General features: G+C 38.8%; 2 protein-coding genes across 6 annotated transcripts in view; both read right to left on the bottom strand.

Annotated features, from left to right (window-relative positions):
• Positions 1-4,235, bottom strand: part of scaf8 (SR-related CTD-associated factor 8) — a 31,115-nt gene extending 26,880 nt beyond the window's left edge. For 2 of the 4 annotated variants that reach the window (XM_084742745.1, XM_084742746.1), the window contains exons 1-2: positions 4,077-4,235; positions 3,023-3,106 (exon numbers count right to left, since the gene is read on the bottom strand). In XM_084742745.1, the coding sequence (XP_084598871.1) occupies positions 3,023-3,106; positions 4,077-4,106 (114 nt within the window). In that variant the 5' untranslated portion in view covers positions 4,107-4,235. Of the gene's footprint in view, positions 1-3,022; positions 3,107-4,076 lie in introns of those variants that run through there. The other 2 variants (XM_084742747.1, XM_084742748.1) reach the window with 2 other exon arrangements.
• A 1,413-nt stretch (positions 4,236-5,648) lies between these two features.
• LOC146310542 (connector enhancer of kinase suppressor of ras 3-like) overlaps positions 5,649-20,228 on the bottom strand; it is a 62,137-nt gene continuing 47,557 nt past the window's right edge. The window contains exons 1-11 of one of the 2 annotated variants that reach the window (XM_084742750.1): positions 17,047-17,144; positions 14,505-14,558; positions 13,979-14,018; positions 13,322-13,491; positions 10,601-10,674; positions 10,270-10,341; positions 10,107-10,171; positions 8,996-9,120; positions 8,467-8,812; positions 7,644-7,834; positions 5,649-6,094 (exon numbers count right to left, since the gene is read on the bottom strand). In XM_084742750.1, coding sequence (XP_084598876.1) covers positions 5,894-6,094; positions 7,644-7,834; positions 8,467-8,812; positions 8,996-9,120; positions 10,107-10,171; positions 10,270-10,341; positions 10,601-10,674; positions 13,322-13,491; positions 13,979-14,018; positions 14,505-14,558; positions 17,047-17,121 — 1,413 coding nt within the window. In that variant the 5' untranslated portion in view covers positions 17,122-17,144 and the 3' untranslated portion in view covers positions 5,649-5,893. Of the gene's footprint in view, positions 6,095-7,643; positions 7,835-8,466; positions 8,813-8,995; positions 9,121-10,106; positions 10,172-10,269; positions 10,342-10,600; positions 10,675-13,321; positions 13,492-13,978; positions 14,019-14,504; positions 14,559-17,046; positions 17,145-20,228 lie in introns of those variants that run through there. The other variant, XM_084742749.1, reaches the window with a different exon arrangement.

Raw genomic sequence — 20,228 nt, 5'->3', positions numbered from 1 at the left:
ACCAATCGTATATCAGTGCTTTAGAGGACAAAAAAAAAAAACAAAAACAAAAAATGTATTAGAGCCAGACCTATACACTGGTCAGCCAATATTATTGACCTGTCACATATTTATGGATATTTGATCTTTTTCTTACATCAAGTTGTTCTATTATTGCCCTGATGTCAATATTGGCCAATATCGATATCAAAATGTTTTTACTCCCAAATGACACTATTGACATTGGTCCCCAAAATCCAGTATCCTGTATGGACGGGATATGATTGCTACCATTGTTGTTTGGTTGTGCCTTACAAAGGGTTTAACCTGAACCAGACCACACATACAGAGAACGAATGGCATAGTACATGACTTTGTCATCCTGAGGAAAACAATGGTGTATGGAAAGCTGCTAGGAAGAAGCAAGGTCCTGTTTTGGGGCTAATATCTTACATGGTGTCGGCTATGCACAGACCTGTGTACTCTACCACACTTTCTGTCACCATCTGGGGCATATTTTGATACTGGTATTGGTATCGGAGCAAGCCTATTTTATTTTACTGACCCCTTATATTTGTGTCTCAGTTTGGTATCATTCTCAATAAGACAATTTGTAAGATTTGAAATAGCAGACCACAGACTAGGTGACCACATGTTTCTGTATAGTGTCATGTCACAGAATATTTACAAAAAACTAACAATTCAAAGATTTGTAAGATCTTTGAATCATTATTTAAGCCATTGCCAGTGAGCGATGTTGTAAGGTAAGGCTTTCTACAAAAGATGCCTTTTAGCTTCTTTTTTTAAAATCAGTCTTGCGTTACGCCTATCTGGTGGAACAGACATTCCATTTTAAATCAATATAAGTGTCTTCACAGGACACCTAATAGCTCACATTTCATCCCATTTGCATGTGTAACCTAGAGCCCAAGTGTGTTTTCAGGCTTCAAGCCCATTTTCTTCTATTTTACAAGCGTTTCTACGGTTTATAAAGTGCTAAAACATGGGTGACCATACAGCAGTACTGTCATTGAGTGGGTCCAGTATAAACACTGGCTGAAGAGTGAAGCCACTACCGTGTAGACATGGTGTTAAAATACACTTGCATGCACCAGTAATTCCACTGTTACAATTACTGTTGTTCTTTGTCTGTATAGATACATTGGGACCTAGATGAAATCAATAAGTCAGCTCTAACATAAATACAGAGCCTCCAACTCAACTTCCAATCAGAGCAACAGCTCATCAGCAGGGATGTCAAACATTCAAATCTATTTGATCACTACTTTAGAAAGAAGCACTGTGGTTTGAAATGTCACAGTAGGAAAAGCATAGTTGTAAATAATGTAATCAGTGATGGCTAAAATCAATTTAGCTGCTTGATATCAGGGTAGTGGAATTATGCATGTTGGCTCACTGTCACACTGTTCTGTCTTGGGACACCTGAATGAAACTCAGCAATGTTATTAAAACATCTGTGCTTTTCCTACAATGAAAAGTCATAAAGTCTATTGCGAAAAGGGCCTGTTGCTATAACTACAGGTATACTCAAAGTGCAAAATATTACATTCATTTACTTTTGTAACGATCAAAAGTTAATACCAGTTTTTTGCTTTGACTGGCAGATCCTCCGCCATGCTCTTGTCTGTCAACTCTCCTTGCTCTTGCCACATGATATGTAATATCAGACTTCTGCTATACTGTGCTGCTCCTGCTGTCTTACTAAGTATTACAAACATACTCAGGATTTTACAGATTAGTTTTTTATTTGATGAATGTGGGGATTAATATGCAAAAATTAACTGAATGGGGCTTTTATTCTACTAAAAAATGCCAAATGGAGCAGGAAATGTAACTGCTGTATGCCCAACGTAACTGTGTAAAACCATTAACACAGGCTACTGCAGCAGGCCTATTTGTACTGAATAGTACATTTGTGTTAGTACCTACTTTATATGTATTCAAAATACATTCTGTTTCTGTTTTAACTTCATGATTTTCATATTGCTAAAAATAAAATCACAAAGTTACTAAAATCCATACATTAGAGTCTGACTTTGTCCATACTGACTGTGATGATCCATAGATTGCGGGAGTCATACAAGATCTCAATCCTGCTGCAGCCCTCTACCTCATGCTGTCAACACACATTAACCAAGGTAAACAACACTGCCCTGTTGATGGGCTCTGCTCATAGTCTTACATAGCATGAGTGTCACATGTGGAACTTAGGAAATTAGAAAATATGTACAGCACATAGACTTCTATGTTTTGTGTTAACATGTTCTGGTTTGCTTTTTTCATCTAAATTCCTTCCACTAAACCAGCAGGACTTTCTCACCACCTGCGTTGTGTGTGCGCCTGCATAAAGAGTTACCCAAAGAGCAACAAATGCCCTCATACTATATACTGCTTCATAACGGATCAAATCACTGACATGTGGAGGAGACCAAATGAGGGCATACAGCTACTTGCTTCATGGTTTTAGTGTTCTTGTATAATTGTTAACAGCCCTGTGTCTACGTTTAACATTAGATTTTAGCCTTGTTTCTATGTTAGCTTGAGGTTAGTCTTTTGGATTTCATGAAACACAAATAACAATAACAATAATAAGTATTATTATTATTTTTAATAACATAGTATTTAGATGTTGAAAAATCTGTTATCCGTAAATCAAGTGAATTTGTGGCCAAATCAGACGTGTATTTTTTTTTAGGAGATAGGACAGTATCAGTCCCACATTTTGCTTGCCGTCTTCTCATTTATCCATCTAAAAACTTAAATTGACTCATGCCATTAATGTGCTAGGGTCTTAACTTGTAACCCATTACATATTCAAAGATGTCTGTGGACCTAACTGTCAACAGTACTTTTACATGGGTTTATACATAACAAAAACCTGCAAAAACCCTGTTTATAGCTGAATGGTTATATTGATTATTTAAAAAAAAAAAAAAAAAAAAAAAAAAAAAACTGGGGGGCATTTGCCTTTCATTTGTTTATTCCCAGTTACCTGCCTCATCCTTTAACACTACATACTTACTTTTATAGCCTTGATTCCAGACTTGGTGATCTGGGTCATCTTGGCCTTGGAGATGGGCGGCTTGTACTCATTCAATGAGTACAACTGAAAAATGAAATGAAAGAACAGAGAACATATTTAGTCATAGAATGCAATTACTAAAAATAGCTTTATAAAACCATATTCATCATAGACTATATGAACAAACTGCAGTCCAAAGCATCATCACATGACAAGCTTTCGTCACCGTTTGCAAGAACTTAATTTTGGGTATGTTAGCGGTCAGAGAGCCACCAATTTCATAATGAGACGATGTACGGTTAGTGTGGCTGCCTCTGACTCAGGTTATTTTTCTATACTAACATTAAAACAAAACAACCACTCAAGTTGTATTGTTGTCAACTGTGGAATCAGATTCGCATTAGGTTTTAATTATAATTGGTTAAGGGGGTGAGCATTGACAATGATCGAGCCAAAAGCACAAACAGTGTTTAGTGTCAATGCAGACAAATGGTTACGCTAATAGCTAACGGTTAACCTAGCTGTCTAAATTTATTAATCTACCTCAAGTCATTTATATTCTATAAAACTGTACACCAGTAAAATAACTCTAATTAAATCGTATTTACATGGCAATAATTGTCTGGCAAAGTGGCTGTGAATTAACGTATTTTACCCACGTTCACATTAACGTTAGTTAGCTAGCTAGCTAACCAAGTTATCACGCAGCTGAGGCGGTTTGCTAACTTGTAGCTAGCTAGCTAGTTCACGTTAGCGCCATGTCTGTGGAAAAAATATTGTTCATATACTGATAACCTAACACGGCGTGTGTTAAGAAACACATTCCGTTCAGACCTATAGTCTGCACAGTTAGCATGAATCTGAAACTGAATAATTTAACGTTATCGTTGTTTTGTTGTGCACAGACAGCGGCCTTGTGTGAGACTACCGTCCCCCTCTCCTTTTCTGCTACTTGATGCTAACATTACCACACTAGCTAGCTGCCGCAATTGTGAATTAGACAACATGTTCTGCTCTCAGTGCGTTAATAATGTTGCAATGGACTCAAACAAACCTCATTGTTAAATGCTTTGACGGCCTCCATAGTGTTGTATTTCGGCTCGTAGGCGACTGTAAATATTTACAGATATCTCCTCAATAACCGGTTTGAGACATGCATGCCCGTCGTTTGGTGAGATGGAGGAGACTGACTGCCAATATGGCGCATAACCCCAATGGGAAATCTGCAGAGACCGGCGACCCCTAGCGGCAATTTAGGTACATCACAAGCTATACCAAATGGTGCCCTGGGTAGTTTTTATATCAAAGTATATACATTACATCATAGCGGGCGCTGTACAACACAAGGTTTATGGTAGGCTTATTCAATTATTTTCTTAAAAGAACAGGTTTGAAAAAAGGCCAGTGCTGGTGGCCAGACATCAGACGTTCTGTACAAAAGTGTAGGAAAAAACAATGCATCTTTGTATTCCCAGATTAAAGGTAGTTTCTTGTTTTAACAAACACAATGTCGCATTTAATGTTTTTTCCAGTTAATTTGACTCCAGTTCACTATTTTTAAACAACAAGAGTTAAAAATTTTAAATAAAATGCATGTGTCTGGGCTTAACAACAGACACAATCAATGGATGGGCTACATTAACCTCTCCCTCATTTGAAGAAATATTTCTTTATTTTTATTATTGTTATTTTTTATTTTTTTCATATATATATAGATGATCAAAGGACTGGACACATATGGTTGGTTTCGGCTGTCAGTGGCTTATACTGACCACAGAAATCAAAATAAAGTCACAGTGGCAACTCTTCACTCTTGTGACAATACTTTATTTCCCTGTATACAAACACGCACACTGAGTTGAAATCAAGCATTCAAGTCACTCATCCATGTACAACTATTTACAGTTAATATTTAACACGCACAACAGATGAAACAACATTCAGGAAAAAAAAAAGCATCTTTGCGCCCTTACCAGTAGTCTAGGTGTTGTCACAATGTTAAAGGCACAGTCACATAATGCCTGACATCTGTATATGAATGACCTCACAATGTGTTTATCTGTTTATTTTCTAGGTGTGCTAGACTGTTAAAAAACAATGACTGTTTCCTGAGAATAATCCACTATGCAGCCTGTGTTTAAATGTAAGTGAATACTGCTACATGCTGCCTTTAGTTCAACTAACTGAATACACTGATATTAGTTTTTAAGTCTTTATCACATTGAGGTTGGAATTCTTTAAAAATAGTTTTGTTTTGGTTTAGTAAAACAGTCTTTTCCGATGAAAATGATGAGTCTGGAAAGTCTTCATGATGAGTATGATGATGTCATTTCTACGATGAACAATACACATCAATCACTCAAAACAGCTGCAGTAAAACGTGTAACAAGCAGTGATGGTGCATGGCACCAATAATTGACTAAAAAAAAAAAAAAAAAAAATTGCTTCACTACTAATGAAACCAAAATATATAAAACATACTGTAAAACAAGTGTTTCCATGCAGAGAACAATGGGTCCATTATTTCAATGTGTTCCATCATTCCAAATATTAAAACAACTTATGCATAGGTTCACAGAATTACAACATGAAAACAACCATCTGTAAAATGAGCTAATCTTACAAATCAACCAGTAAAAGTAATACTAAGACATGTTTCACTTTTTAATGTGATCTGCTAATCATATAATATTTGCTCCATCTCCATTTAGGAACTAAAAACACTCTTCTTCATTTATCCAGTTACTTAAAAGTATGTAAAGTCCGCTGATATGAAACAGTACTCTCAATTGAAAACAGCAGTGTGTGTGTGTCTGTGTGTATCCACAGTATGTGAGTTCTGGACACAATAAAACCGGTCATGAGGAGTCTTTATAAACTGGTCTCAACCACTGGTGCAGCAATGACTGATGCTGCGGCTTTTGTGTCCTCTGATGCCACCTGCTGGTCCTGTTTCACACAGATCTCTTGCATTAAGGGTGCATTGGCCTCCTTCCACTCTCTGAACTTGTCTGAGGTAAGCTCCGGGTCCGACAGCACCTGCTCTATTGCCTGTAGGTCTGCCTCTTTTGACTGTTCAAGAAAAGAAGAGAGTGAAGAAAATGGGAAACATCAAATACTGCACTGTACAATGTGTGAATACCAATTTTAAAAAGTTGACATGCTGTGTAAAAAACAACAAAACAACAACAACAAAACACTTAATACAATGATTTCCAAATACCTAAATTCAATCAAATGCAGTCCAAACACAAGATAGTCAGTGTTCACACTGATGAACTTTATTTTGTTTGTAAAAATACACTCATTCTGAATTTGATGCCCGCAGCATTTTTCCAGAGTTGGGACAGGGGCAACAGAAGACTGACAGGTGACAGTATCATGACAGGGTATTCAAGGGACATTCCTCAAAAGGCTCAGTCATTCACAAGCAAGGATGGGGCGAAGGCCATTTTGTGAAAAACAGTATGGGCAGATAGTCCAATGGTTTAAGACCATTTCTAAACACACAATTGCAAAAATTTAGGGATTTCACCAACAATATCATTACAAGATTCAGGGAATCTAGAGAAATCTCTGCACATAAGGAGCAAGGCTGAAAACCAACATTGAATGCCTGTGACTCAGATGACACTGCAATGAAAAACGTGATTGTATTAAGGATATTACTACATTCTGAAAACCATTTTCAGTGCTTCTGCATCTAAAAATGCAGGTTAAGCCTCTACCGTGACAAGCAAATCCATATATCAACAACATTCAGAAACATCACAGACTTCTCCGACCCCGAGCTCATCTGAGATGTACTGATACAAAGTGGAAAAGAGTGCTGCGGTCTGATGGGTCCACATTTCATAGACGTCATCTCCTCTGGGCTAAAGAGAAAAAGGACCGATCAGATTGTTACCAACACAATGCTGGAAAAACCAGCATCTGTATTGTTTGGGGTTGTGTTTGTGCCCAGGGCATCATAGGTAACTTGCACATTTGCAAAGGCTCAATTAATGCTGAAAGGTGCATACAGGTTTTGGAGCAACATGCTGCCATCCAGACAATATAATTTTCAGAGACGTTCCTGCTTATTTCAACAAGACAGTGACAAGGAATACTCGTGTTTCAACACTGTGGCTTTGTAGTAAAAGAATGCGGCTACTAGATTGGCTCATCCGCAGTCCAGACATGTCTCCCACTGAAACTGTGTGGTGCATTATTAAGAGCAAAATATGACAAGAGAGATCCTGGACCCTTGAACACCTCACGCTGTACATAAAGGAGGAATGGGAAAGAACTTTGCTTTCAAAACTTTCAACATTAGTGTCCTCAGTTTCCAAAAGCTTACTGGGAGTTGTTAAGTGAAGAGTTGGCATAACACAGTGATAAACATACACCTGTCCCAACTTTTTTGGAACATCACATTAAGCATGAGTGTATATTCACAAAAAAACAATAAAGTTTAAACATTAAATATCTTGTCTTTGTCCAGCATTAAATTCAGTGTCTGTAGTACTGTATAATAAGTATATGCAAACATACACATATTTACATACATGTCCCAACTTTTGTGGAATAAGGGTTTTTAAAATCAAAAGTGGAAAAACAGACTATCAAACCGGAAATGTACCTTCAATGTGCTGTTGAGAGTCCTAACGAGGTGCAGTCTATCGTTCATAGTCTGGTTTTTACAGCGTTTTACAAAGGAGGCCCTGAATTCCCTTTTCGTGGATGGTTTACGATCTCCTATTGGTGACAGGCTGGCCTCTTTTAGATGAATATACAGCTTCTCCATCTCATCTGAGCTGTTTGTATGGACCTCTGCAATGAGATAAGGTATGTTATCATCACCATACACGTCACAAAGATTGACATTGACCAACTGCATGTTCTGCAGGGACAAAAGGTTCCCTCACATCACAGAGATAGTAAAATGCACTAGTATCAGCAAATTAAAATGATACACAGATAAAAAAAAAAAAATCAACACTGCTTAATGAAACAAGGTCACAAACAAAGGAGAAAAGGTACAAAACATGTTAAGAAATCTGAATGAAAGAATGTAAATATGTCATCTAAGACATCTTCCTTTAAACATCAAAGCTGAGAGAAACAGGAAACTTTTCTCTGCTAGCATGTTTCCTAAGAATTGAAATGATATAGAAGAAATTTACTTAAAATTAAATTTCGCTCAAAAGCAGAACCATCTGACCTAAAAATGTATCTTACATAGAAGGTTCAGTTTCTCTTCCACGGAAATTGCCATGTTGAACTGCCATGTTTCTACAGTAGTCCAGAATGGACAAACCAAACACTGGCTCTAGATACAGACTTCTATGTTTTCATGAGTTTCACAGCCACCACAGGTTCTCCGTCTGTAATCTGCAAGCTCACTGCTAGATGCCACCAAATCTTACACACTGGTCCTTTAAAGGAGTAAAATAAATTCTCACCTTCTTCTTGTTCACCAGATACGACCCCCTCCTCCTCAGCAGCAGGGCTTTCCCCATTGGACCCTGTTTCTGGAGAGCCCTGCCCAGATGAGCCCTCCAACACCCGGGCGCCATCCTCTTCTTCCGCCTCCTCTGGAGGAGTTTGATGCGAGTGTACCTGAACTGAGCACACCACAGCTGTTTCCCCCGTCGGAGGAGATGCCTGCGAGACCAGGTCCAACCAGGACTGCCGGTGCTTGGCGAGCGAAGATGAAGAGCTTTGCGATGTCATCGTACTGACTGGTGATGACAGCGAACCGTTGGCTTCGCTGGGGACTGCAGAAGAGTAAGGGGGAGGAAGGGTACCCTGAAAGACAAATACAGCACGGTCAGTTACCAAAAAGGTATAGTTCAGTTTAATATGGTCCTTGCATTATATTTAGAAAGAAAGAAATCATTTGACCAGAGTAAACATACTCTAACAACTTCATGTAGTAACTACAATTATTAGCCTCCTGTGTGGTTGTGACATGTCAGAGACATGACTGACCTGATGTGTGCTTCCAGGTGGACCAGATGCATCCATGGAGTCCCGCAGGGTTTGTTCAGAGTATGGTGGAGGGGGAATCTCCGTACTTTCAGCTTCTTCATGGTCACTGGCTTCACTGTAACACTCTGCATGACACACACACAAACACACAGTTAGAAATTATGATTCATACAACTAGCTTCCAGAGGAAATTATTTTGATGGTTTTGGCCCTGAAATGATCAAGACTTTCAGTCAAGACAACAGGTAGGGCTGCATAATTAGTCAAATATTGATTATGTTAAGGATGTTGGCTTCCCACAATTAAATGAACGGGGATATTAACATTTAAAATGCATGCTCTACACATAGACAACTGCTGCATGTCAAATCAAGCTCTTTCTAAACCTCCCTGCACCAGCAGCCTGTGTAAAATTTTCTAGATGTTGCAGCTGCTGTCCAGAGTAGAAGGGCAATACACAACAGCGAGCAGACGAGAAAATTTTATATCAGATGTCTGGAGCAAATCATCATCCATTGTTTGGGAATGTTTCAGATTGAGTGTAGGTGAAGTTGAGCAAGAACAAAACATCTACAAAGAGTGCATGAGGCTTGTCTCTCCACTGCAAAGCAACACAACTAACTTTTTCAGCCACCCAAATCCACCACAAACTGCAGTATGCTGAAAGCATGAAGGCCAAGAAGAATAACGTCACTAATTTTAAATCACCAAATCCCCATCCTTGTCCAGTGCCAACTCAGACATCAATAACAGCAACACTGTACAGCACATCATTGTATGAATGTGAAAGAGAGAGCAGTGCTCTGCTGATTTCATTTTGGAATAAAAGATTTGGTACAATTTTATTTTGCTTCTAGGAGATGCACTGTGATTGAGTCTCATTTTGATGCATAGATTTGTACATTAGCAGGAATGTCGCACAAAATGGAAGTGAAGACAGTAATCTTTATTTAAATATGAAAGCGCAAGAAAAAACTTTTGTCCCCAAAAATCAATGAACAATCTTAATACAAAACTGTGATCTCAATATTGATCGAAAATAATTATGAATGTCATTTTGGCCATAATCATGCAGGTAGCGGAAACACTTCGAACTGTCATGGCTGCTTACCGACGGCAGGGTTTCGATCTGTTGGCTCATACTGAATGGAGGCTAGTCCAAGCTTATTCAGCCATCTGAAAAAAAAAAAAGAAGAATTTTCAGCTCAGTAACATGTTTTAAAAAACAACCATAGCTAATACAGCATACAATGTTGTTCTTTTGTGTGACTTACAAGTTCATTTCCTCGTGGCTCTCAGCAGCAAAATAAAACATCATGACATGTGGGTGGCACGCTTTGAACGCACTGCATCAAGAGAAGTAAACACAAGATCAGCACAAATGGAACAGCATGAAAACAGAGAGCAAACAAGTTTCTATTGGAATTTATTAAACTGTGTTTATATAGTTTCAAGGCTATACACTTCTTATCTTAGTGTGTGGGCACATTTTCTGTCACTGAGGTCGCACAACAAATATGCACGTAGTTCAAACCACTGGTGGTGGTGGGTGGCTTAGAAAAGTTATTTGACTGAAATGAATCAGAAACTGAATTATAGGCTTACTGTTTCTTCTTGCACTCTATGGCTCTGTCAATCATAAAGTTGGTGAGGTCAATGTAGCCTTCGGCTTTCTCCGCCTGCAACACACAAAGTTTGAACAACAGTGAGCATTAAAACAAACTTATGTTGTCAAACCACTTCCTGACGATGACACCTGCTGCTCAGCTGCAGTCAGCTACTTCTATTTTTCTCAGGTCATGTGACAGTGACATACTAAAGATGTAACTGAAGTCATCATGCCAGTAAATCAAAAACCTCAGTTACGTTTGGCCATATCAGAGAGTGACGGGCTATTATTGACTCCATCTGATTCAGGAAACACAGTGACACTTCTCAGCAGCTACTAGCTGGCAGGGAGACATCTGTGGCAGAAACAAGTATGACTCATCTGCAGCCTCCGGTGCCTCTCGCTGCATCAGTGACTCAATACGTGTTAAATGTGTCGTGTATTAACGCAGATTAATGCTGTAGGAAGATTCTGTTTCGTTTGCTTTTTTCTATGTTTGCAAAAACAATGACAGCAAAAACAAAATTCTTAGGAAGTACTAGAACTGAAAGTACATCAGATTTGACAGCAATGGATGGATTTTGAGCTTCAGTTTTGTTTTTTTGCTGAATGTTACAACACTGCAGTACTTAAAATACACAACCATAACAACTCCACTGATTTTTATTTACAATATAATGGACATTGTTAGTTAATTTTTTATTTTCCAAAACCACATTTTCTTTCATTGTTTCGTTCAATATAGAATAGGAGAAATAACAGTGTAGAACAGGAGAAATAAGATTTCCTCTGATGGACATATCAGCCATTTTTTAAAGTTTCAGTTAAAATTTGGCTATTTATATGAATCCACACTTGACTGCTTTAAATACATGTCATTGTAAATCACAGCAAACAGAAGTAAGGTTGTTATAATTCACAAACTGAACCCGAAACTGCAATGCAAACGTCCACGGCCTCATATCACATCACCCTAAACTTCTTAAAGAAATTTTCTATTTTTGTTTGTTTAATTATGTAGACTGGTTATATTATCTTCAGCAAAGTTTATTTGTTTATTTTTGTTTACTTAGTTAATTTATGTGAAGTTATTTCATAAAGTTAATCTACCTTCACAGCGCTGTTAAGTGTTCTTGATATGTCAAATTATAATTTCATTTAATAAATCCAGAAATTAAAAAAAAAAAATTTTTAGATTTTGTAGGAATGAATCAGCTTATGACTAAGATTCACATACATTTTTCGAAAGCTTCAAAGTATTAAGAGACTAAACTAAAGCACTGTCGGTTTTAGTCTTTTCTGGGATTTGTTGACCCCCCCAGCCTTATTCTTTAAAAGGGCCCCATAGAGATAGACAGATTACGTCAGAGCATGTCACGGCCTGAGGGAAAACCAGCAGAACACATGAAACTGTACTACACTCCTATCATCATCATCATCATCATCATCATCATCATCATCATCATCATCATCATCATCATCATCACCCCTTATTTTTGTTCTTTTGTTTTTCTTTCATTATAGGGTACTACCTGGTCATGTGCCAGGACACGTCATCAGTAGCAATAAGAAAACTGTTCAATAGTTACACTTGAAAGCATTAAATGCAAGCTGCCATGAAAGCGCATAACAAATACACACCCTGGCTCAAGAACAGCCTATCATATCTCTTGATAACGGAACATGCTTCAAGCAACACACAAACATGCAATCACTCAACAGATGTGTTGTTCAGTTGCAACACTGACATGTGACACAACGACAGAGACAGTGAGCAAGAAACCGAACGCAGACGGTGAGGAAATCGTTGATGAAAAAGGACAGATCATTTTTGTTTTTTAAGTCTACTGAATCTGTTACCCGACTCCCTTGATAAATAAAGTGGTTAAAATCTTTTTTCTCCTGGTCTTTATTAAAAAAGGTCATTAATACTTATCAGTATCGACTAGAGCTACAACAATTAATCAATTACTTCTCAACTATTAAAGTACTGACCAACTATTTTGATAATGCATTAATGATTTGGGGTTTTTATGTTTTATGTCCAACTCCTGACCCCTGAAACATTATATGTAATAAGAGGAAAATGCTTTTTGTTTTCTCATAGTAACATCAACAACAACAACAACAACAACAACACGTTATCTCGAGATGACAAAGCTTGTTTTTCTAGAAAAAGAAATAATTAACTCTAAAGCTGCAACAAATAGCCTGTTAATCAATTAATCACCAACTATTTTAATGACCAATTAATCATGTTGAGTTATTTAAATGTGATTTTTTTAAAATGTGCTCTGTTTTTTTATTCCTCTATGACTGAATATCTTTGGGTTTTGAACAAAACAAGATATTTGAGTCAAGTCAAATCAAGTCAAGCAGAGGACATTTGAGGACATTTTGGGCTTTGTGAAACACCTATCAACATTTTTGACCATTGTCTGACAATTTATGGACCAAACAACTAATTGATTAATTGAGAAAATGATCACCCAATCGATCGATAATGAAAATAAGTTGCAGCCCCCACAGACTGAAATTAAACACTTTATTGTGATTTATTTTTCAGCTACATTTTCCAGCCCAACTGCAAATAGCGACGAGCTGGAGCAGCCATCTAATATGAATGGCTGAGACACCTGTTGAATGTGTCCACACCATAAATGAATCTATAAAAGAGTTTTAAAAACACATAAAAAATATTAAGAGGTTTTACTCACCAGCTGGTTGTTGTACCAGTAGAGAGAAGTCTTCTTCAGCACAAACCAGTATTTCTTCCATTTGATGCCCAGGAAGCCTTTGCTCTCTTTCTTCCTGTACAGCCAGCCCTGGTGGTCTGGCTGACCCAGCTCTTTGACTGAAATGCGTCTCCTGCTCATCGTACCATTGCCTGTGCACAGAAAACACATAAATGCCTTTGTACACACAGAAGCATCGCCACTGTTTAAGCACAAGCATAGCATTAGAGGAAGCGAGAAGTTGCACAAAATCTAAAATCCAGGCAAAAGAGGCAAAACATTTCCATTCCAGTGGAAATAGGCCAACAAGTCTGGTCAATAACCAAACGAGCTCTAAAAATAGCACAGACCAAAGCCACACTGTCAACTCTAAAGTGCAATGCCACAATCCACCTACCTGTTCAAGTTATGAATCAGCCAGGAATAAAATTAACAAAATAATTCTGAACTAGAGTTCTCAGAATCCAGGACGCTGATACAGAGAAGAAGAACTGAAGTGAAAGTAAGTGTGCGTTGTCTTAAAAGCCCTCTGCACACACTAATTGCCCTGCCACTTCACACACGCCCACTGAGGGTCTAAATTACAGTTGAGGGCATGCGCAGAGACAAAATGATGAGAGCTCAAGGGTGACAGCTTACCTCCTCGCGTCTTCTTCTTGGATTTGTGTCGGAGGGAGACCTTCAGGAGGAGAGCAGAAAGAGGAGAGGTCAGAGGCAGGAGGAGGTGCACATTAACAGTCACAGACCCCAGAGAAGAAGAAGAAGAGGCTGTCTGGAACATCCTGTTTCGCATACAGAGTGTCACATGCATTTTTCGCTCTCTTTATTTCACACACACACACACACACACACACACACACACACACCCCCTCCTTTCTAACATGCTCCACTCATCTTGATCTTTGTCTCTTTGATGTCTTTTCCTCCTAACTCTTTTTTAATTTCACTACAAACACGGCAAGAAGTCAAACTAGACAATAACCCGCTGGAGTAGCAAACCCTGTTGCTATAAATATTTAACCTTGTCATCATAAAATAGGAGAAGCAGAAGTAGTTCCACCATTAAAATGGAGAGCAGGGTTTCCATTTTCATTATAGAGAGAAACAACCTCTGCCTGACTAAATGATACACGCACACAAACCAAAAAAAGGAAGAAACACTTACAGGGTTGTAGTCATCGGCAGCCATAGAAGGGGGCACAGATAAGGGGAAGGCAGCCTGTTGATGAAAGAAACCAAAAGGTACACCTTAATGTCCACAGAGGCGTAGGTCGACAATATGACAATACCCACAGGTGAATGGGCAGAAGATTTGCAGTTCTTCGCTTGCCTCCAGCAACAGGAAGTGATGTCACGGGCAGACAGCACAGTTAATGTTGCTCAATTTGATTTTTTTCCCCCCTTTTTTTTTTGCCGAGTGAAGAAAAAACATAAACTTAAATTGAAAGTGAGCAGAAAAAAGCAGTATTTCTCCTTCTTTACTTATACGGAAACGGAAGCTGAATCAGAAAAAAAGGTTTAAAAAAAGAAAAGTTCATTTTCATGATGAGCAGCACTGACTCAGTTTAAGTGTCACAATGGTCACTGTCAGCAGTTCAGTGTATGACACATATCTACCTACACTGCCTCAGAGTATGGAAGCTTAAAGGGCTTCTTTGTAGTGCCAGACCTCAAAAAATAGCTTTTTAGCAACAGTGTGAAGCACAGAGGGGAAAAAAAACATGACATTTTGAAATGTATCAAAGTGGATGAACCGTGACATGAAAGATGTTGAGAAATCCAAGTTGCCATTATTGACTAACTTCCTCTGCCTACTTAAGTTCCTTATTCGTAAAGTTACAAAGCTGCCTGACAGAGACATAGAATATCACAGACACACAACACCAAACAACCTGCCTCTGTTGAAAAGCCTTTCATGACACAATAAAGCAAAAATTTGTGTATGATCTGACAGAAACCACCTATTACACTTCTTTAGAGATCTGAAACATCTGCCCCAGAGTCTATTTATCATAACCTTGACATTACACCTTGTCAGACTGAGCGCTGCTCTAGAAAAAACAGCCCTCATGTCAGGAAATGTGAAAGCACAGGTGGCTGTGTGGTCACAGGGTCCTGAGTTCAAGACCTGCTACAGTTGTTGGCTTTCAATCACACACCACAAACTCAATCTAAGACCGTCCCTCAGTGAGAACAATGAAAGAAGAGCAGAAGACTCATACCTGATTCAAGTCCAAACACTTTATGTAAGTGTCCTCTGTCGCTCTAAAAGCTCACACAATGACAGCACTTATCTTAACTAAACCTCTGCGTGTCGGTGTGTGTCTGTATGTGTGTCTGTCTTGCACAACACATATGCATCACATCTTGTTTTCCGGGTGTTTGAGTTAACTGGCTGCCTGTGGGAGCTACATGACGTTCACCACAGAAACCACAGCACAAGCCTGACTGTGAGGGTGTGTGTGTGTGTGTGTGTGTGTGTGTGAGTGTGTGTGTGTGTGTGTGTGAGTGAGCGTTTAGTAACTAAGTTCCTGTGGGATTTTCATTTGCAGATGTGAAAGGTTAGGTGTAATTTTAGTTCTGAGATCCATATTGACCAAATGTGACCTGCACATTTACATGTAAACTGACTGGAGACAGCAGTAACAAGAAATAAACAAATGCATTTCCTGCTCCAATCACATCAGTTGGCAACAATCTGTCAGTCACACTATCTGCAGCTATCATCCGTTTTTCAGTCTCTTCCAAGACACAAGTGAAGCTCTTGCATTACATTCTGCTTGTGAATGTAAATTGTGGTTAAATTGTTGGTTACTGCACCAATTTTAAAATATTGGAATTAGACTTGATTGATTGTTCAACTAATATTATCGGCCCAATACTGGCCTATGACAGCTATGTTGTCCAGTATGAGCCTATTTAGATATTTAGCATTTGATCCTTTTTCTTAATTCTGATTTAATATATACATATACATTGATCTAGTTTAGTTTTTTAATAGTTATAATGATTAAAAATACACCCTGATATTTATTTTGTTTAATTTATTGTTAGATGTATGTCTTCACAAGTGTTTATCACTTTTGAGGGATCACTGTATAAAATGTGTTTATGTATCTATCATATATTCTGTACATTATACTGTGTATAAAGAATATCAGTCAGATTGAAATCTATACAAAAAGCTAATAGACAAACAAATGCAAATCCTAACAATAAAAACATCAATATACTGTTTGAATTTAAGTGAAAACATTTGAGTTAAAATTAAAGTCTGATCTCTCATCTGAAGTTCTAATGTTTACATTGTTTAATTTGTCAAAATGTCACAAGTCTGACATGAGTTTAATAGGTACCCAACGACCATAGCTGCTCCAAATAAGACCACTTCATGGTGTTAAAAACTAAAACACGTTTTAAATTATTTAAATGTTCAATACATATTTTTAAAAGAAATCTGAAAAAATCTGAAATTTAACCACACAGACTGGCTGCAACCAACATTACATACAATTCTGCCAATTTATACATCTTTTTTTTTTTTTCAATCCATTGTAGTTAGTCAGTAACATAAGCACAAAGTGTCGGACGCAGCTGGTTTCTGCTCTAAATGTTCGTGGCCAAACGTTAGTTGCCCCAAAACGCCGCCTGCAAGCACATTCATCAGTTTTCCACAGTTTTTAACAAAATATACAATGTTACTGTACCTGCCACCATGTCTTAAACGACCGTAGTTTGGCCCGAAGGCTCTGCTCAAAGTCTGACCAAACCTTGGCGAGCATGTCGGGAAAAGACAGAGAAGAAATTGAAACCCCGGCTGGTTTCATGTGGGTTCAGGTCCTGTTTTTGGGTGTTACCCTCCTTCAAAGAAGGTAACACCCAAACTCAAACTGAAGGGACAAAAACTGTGAGGGCACATATTTTACTTGAATGCGGTTACAGCTTTTGAGCCAGCAGTTGTAGCACTATTTTAAACTCAGGTGAAATCAATACTGAAGCCCTCGCACTTCCCACTCATGAACACTAGGTGTCGCTAAGTTAACGCCATGTAACAACCGTTATGAACCACCAAACACAACACAAACACTAAACATGCAGGAGAAACACAAACGGAGCAAATGTTGGGGTGAAAAGAAAAAAATGTTTAAGCGACTTACACTGACCTAATACTGTTTATTATAACTAAGGTTATTAAGTTACATAAATAAAAATTAGACTAGACTAAGCTCTACAGTTAAAAGACTACTTTTTGTTCACAGCAGTCATTTTGACATGACATAGTGAGGTAAACACAGGTGGTACCGATTATACTAATCAAGTTTCTGTTACAGTCGGGTCAAACAGAGTCAGGTTGCTGTTACGGTGCATGTTGACTCCCTGGAAATGAAACAGGACCTTAATTAGTATCATTGATAACACCTGTGTTTACTCTACCATTTCATATCAATGGCTGCTGTGGAAAAAAAAAGTCAATTAAATCTGTTATCACCTTCAGATATACAGTATCAGCACTTTAAATACCTGTTGAATGCCTGAATGTGACACTCACAGAGTAACTTGTAATGACAGGATTTGAGTCCTGCCCTGGGAGACTAACATGTGACATTAGTGTGAAATTACATGTCAGTGGTACCTGGTCTTTACAGTTTTTTATGATTATTTAGGTTTAAGGAAAGGTTATGGTTTCTCTCTGCCACATAAATAGCAGCACTGGCTATTTATACCTCGTGTACAAATAGTGTTGTGTAGTACCAGAATCAGCCCCAAAACACACAATCTATACCTTACGTGCAACTGTACAATATAAACAAAATTTATGCAGTTAAAATCTCCAAGTTCCTAAAAACAGTGAGGACATGACCTTGGTGTCCTCAGTAGTAACTACAGCCCTGGACAAGTGAACCGAATGAAGCGAATGAGTTCAGTTTGACATATCACTGTGAAAGGAGTGTTAACATCAGGACCCAGCGAGAAGAGAGCTAGAAAACTTTCCTTTTTATTGCTTTGGGACAAATTCACAAAATACACAGTGGTTTCCTCCAGAAGGAAGGAGAAAAATAAGTTTCATGTTACAGTCCAGCCATGGCTGGTTATCAACACCCTTCACTGTCTCGGTGGGGAGCTGGGTTTGTAGCCATAACATCACTACTCGGCGCAGAAGCTCGGATGTTCTGGCCTACGCTGGCCTGTGCCGGGAGGATGGTGGTAAACCAGCAGACACATTCCTGGGTCCTGCATTATTATAGTCTCCGTTTCATTTCTGACTAAATAGACAGGGGCCTCTTGTCTCTTTCCACTTGCTATTGTGCTGCAGAGAGTGGAATGAAGTGACCATGAAGAGACCCCCTCCCTTTATATCTCTCACATTCTCACCCCCTCCCCACATTTGTCAGCCTATCTGTCTCATCCATATCAAGTAACTTCCTTGTGTTACCCCTAAACCCCCCCCGCGAATAATCCCCCCCTTTTGACATTTCAATTAAATGCGTTGAATTAAAGAAAAGATTTCATCACAATTCACACTCTTCATTTGTGTGATGAAGGAAAAAGTCTCAGCATGCCACTTTAGGGTGATTTAAAGGGGCATTTCGCTGAAGCTGTGTTTGGGTGGAAGTGAGGTAATCTTGCCTGCGACTCATGTCAAAAGGCCCGATGGATTCACGGGAATGCAGATTGGTCACACCATTGTAGCACTCAATCTCCCATCATGATCCATGCTGAGAATTGTCACGGCACTTAGCTAATGTCCCCCCTTCCTCCCGCCCAGAAACTGTGTTCGTGTGTGTGTGTGTGTGTGTGTGTGTGTGTGTGTGTGTGTGTGTGTGTGTGTGTGTGTGTATCTGTGAGGGAGAGAAATGAGAGAGGGGGGCAAACAGAGTGGCTATTATTCAGCAGGGGAATCTCACACAGTGTAAAAGGGGGAAGGGTGCAGGGCTGGAAATGATATCGAATTCTAGCTTGCTCAGTTTAATGGCACTGCATGCCCCCCGCTTGCTGTTGGTAGTAACTGCCCAGTTGCCCCTCAGTTTAGATCCTGCTGCATGTGCCCCCTAAGGTATTACAGGTCTCAATGCAGTTTGAAAGACAGTTAATACAGATTTGGGTTTAAATTAGTTTCTTCTGTGTAGGTGATGTATCTACACATCCAAAGGAACAAAAGCAATAAAATACATTCCCCCCTCTATTCTATATACACACTGACAGCAGGGTCAAGGTTTCTTTGTTTGGTGCAACAAGAAGTTGTCATTGCACCATCAATCTATAAAAATGTGATTTGTTCCCATGCTTAATCCATCTGACCGCTTTGGAGGTGTATGAGTGGTACGTGCCACTAAGGGATTGACAGTAACTCATGGTGCTGTGGTGTATGGCCGCTGTGTATTTGTGTTTAAAGACAGCAAAGCGACTCTGAGTTTACCCCTGTGGTTGTTTCATTTCCACATCTACCACAGCCAATAGACACTGAATCAATTTCCACATGTAGCACATTCAGTGAGGAACAAGAACAAAAAGTCTTCAGCCATGCTAGCAGCTGTTTTGAGCTACATGCTAATGCCAGCATGCAAAAATACTGACAATGGTAACATTCTTATGCTTAATAATGGCAATCCATCCAATATTTTTCATTTTCCAATCAGTTTCCTGGTGTGGATTTGGACTGACAGAGGCCTAATCCTCAGTCAAGTTTTTTTTTTTCACATTATCTGCATGTTGCATTGCTGTATCCTGGTCTGGTGGTTTGTGTTTGATAGAGAGCTGAAGGGAAAGTGTGCATGTTATCTTATCAGAGTGTGAAATGTAATGGGCCTGTAACTGAGGCTTTCGGTTTCACCGGACAAACTCGCTCACTGAGATGTATAAAATGCACACATCCTGTATGACCAGCATA

This window comes from Lutjanus erythropterus, chromosome 18 (genome assembly GCF_056507025.1).
Source record: "Lutjanus erythropterus isolate fLutEry1 chromosome 18, fLutEry1.hap2, whole genome shotgun sequence".
Taxonomy (NCBI): domain Eukaryota; kingdom Metazoa; phylum Chordata; class Actinopteri; order Lutjaniformes; family Lutjanidae; genus Lutjanus; species Lutjanus erythropterus.
The sequence above is the reverse complement of the archived record's forward strand: the minus strand, read 5'-3'. Positions and strand labels throughout refer to the sequence as shown.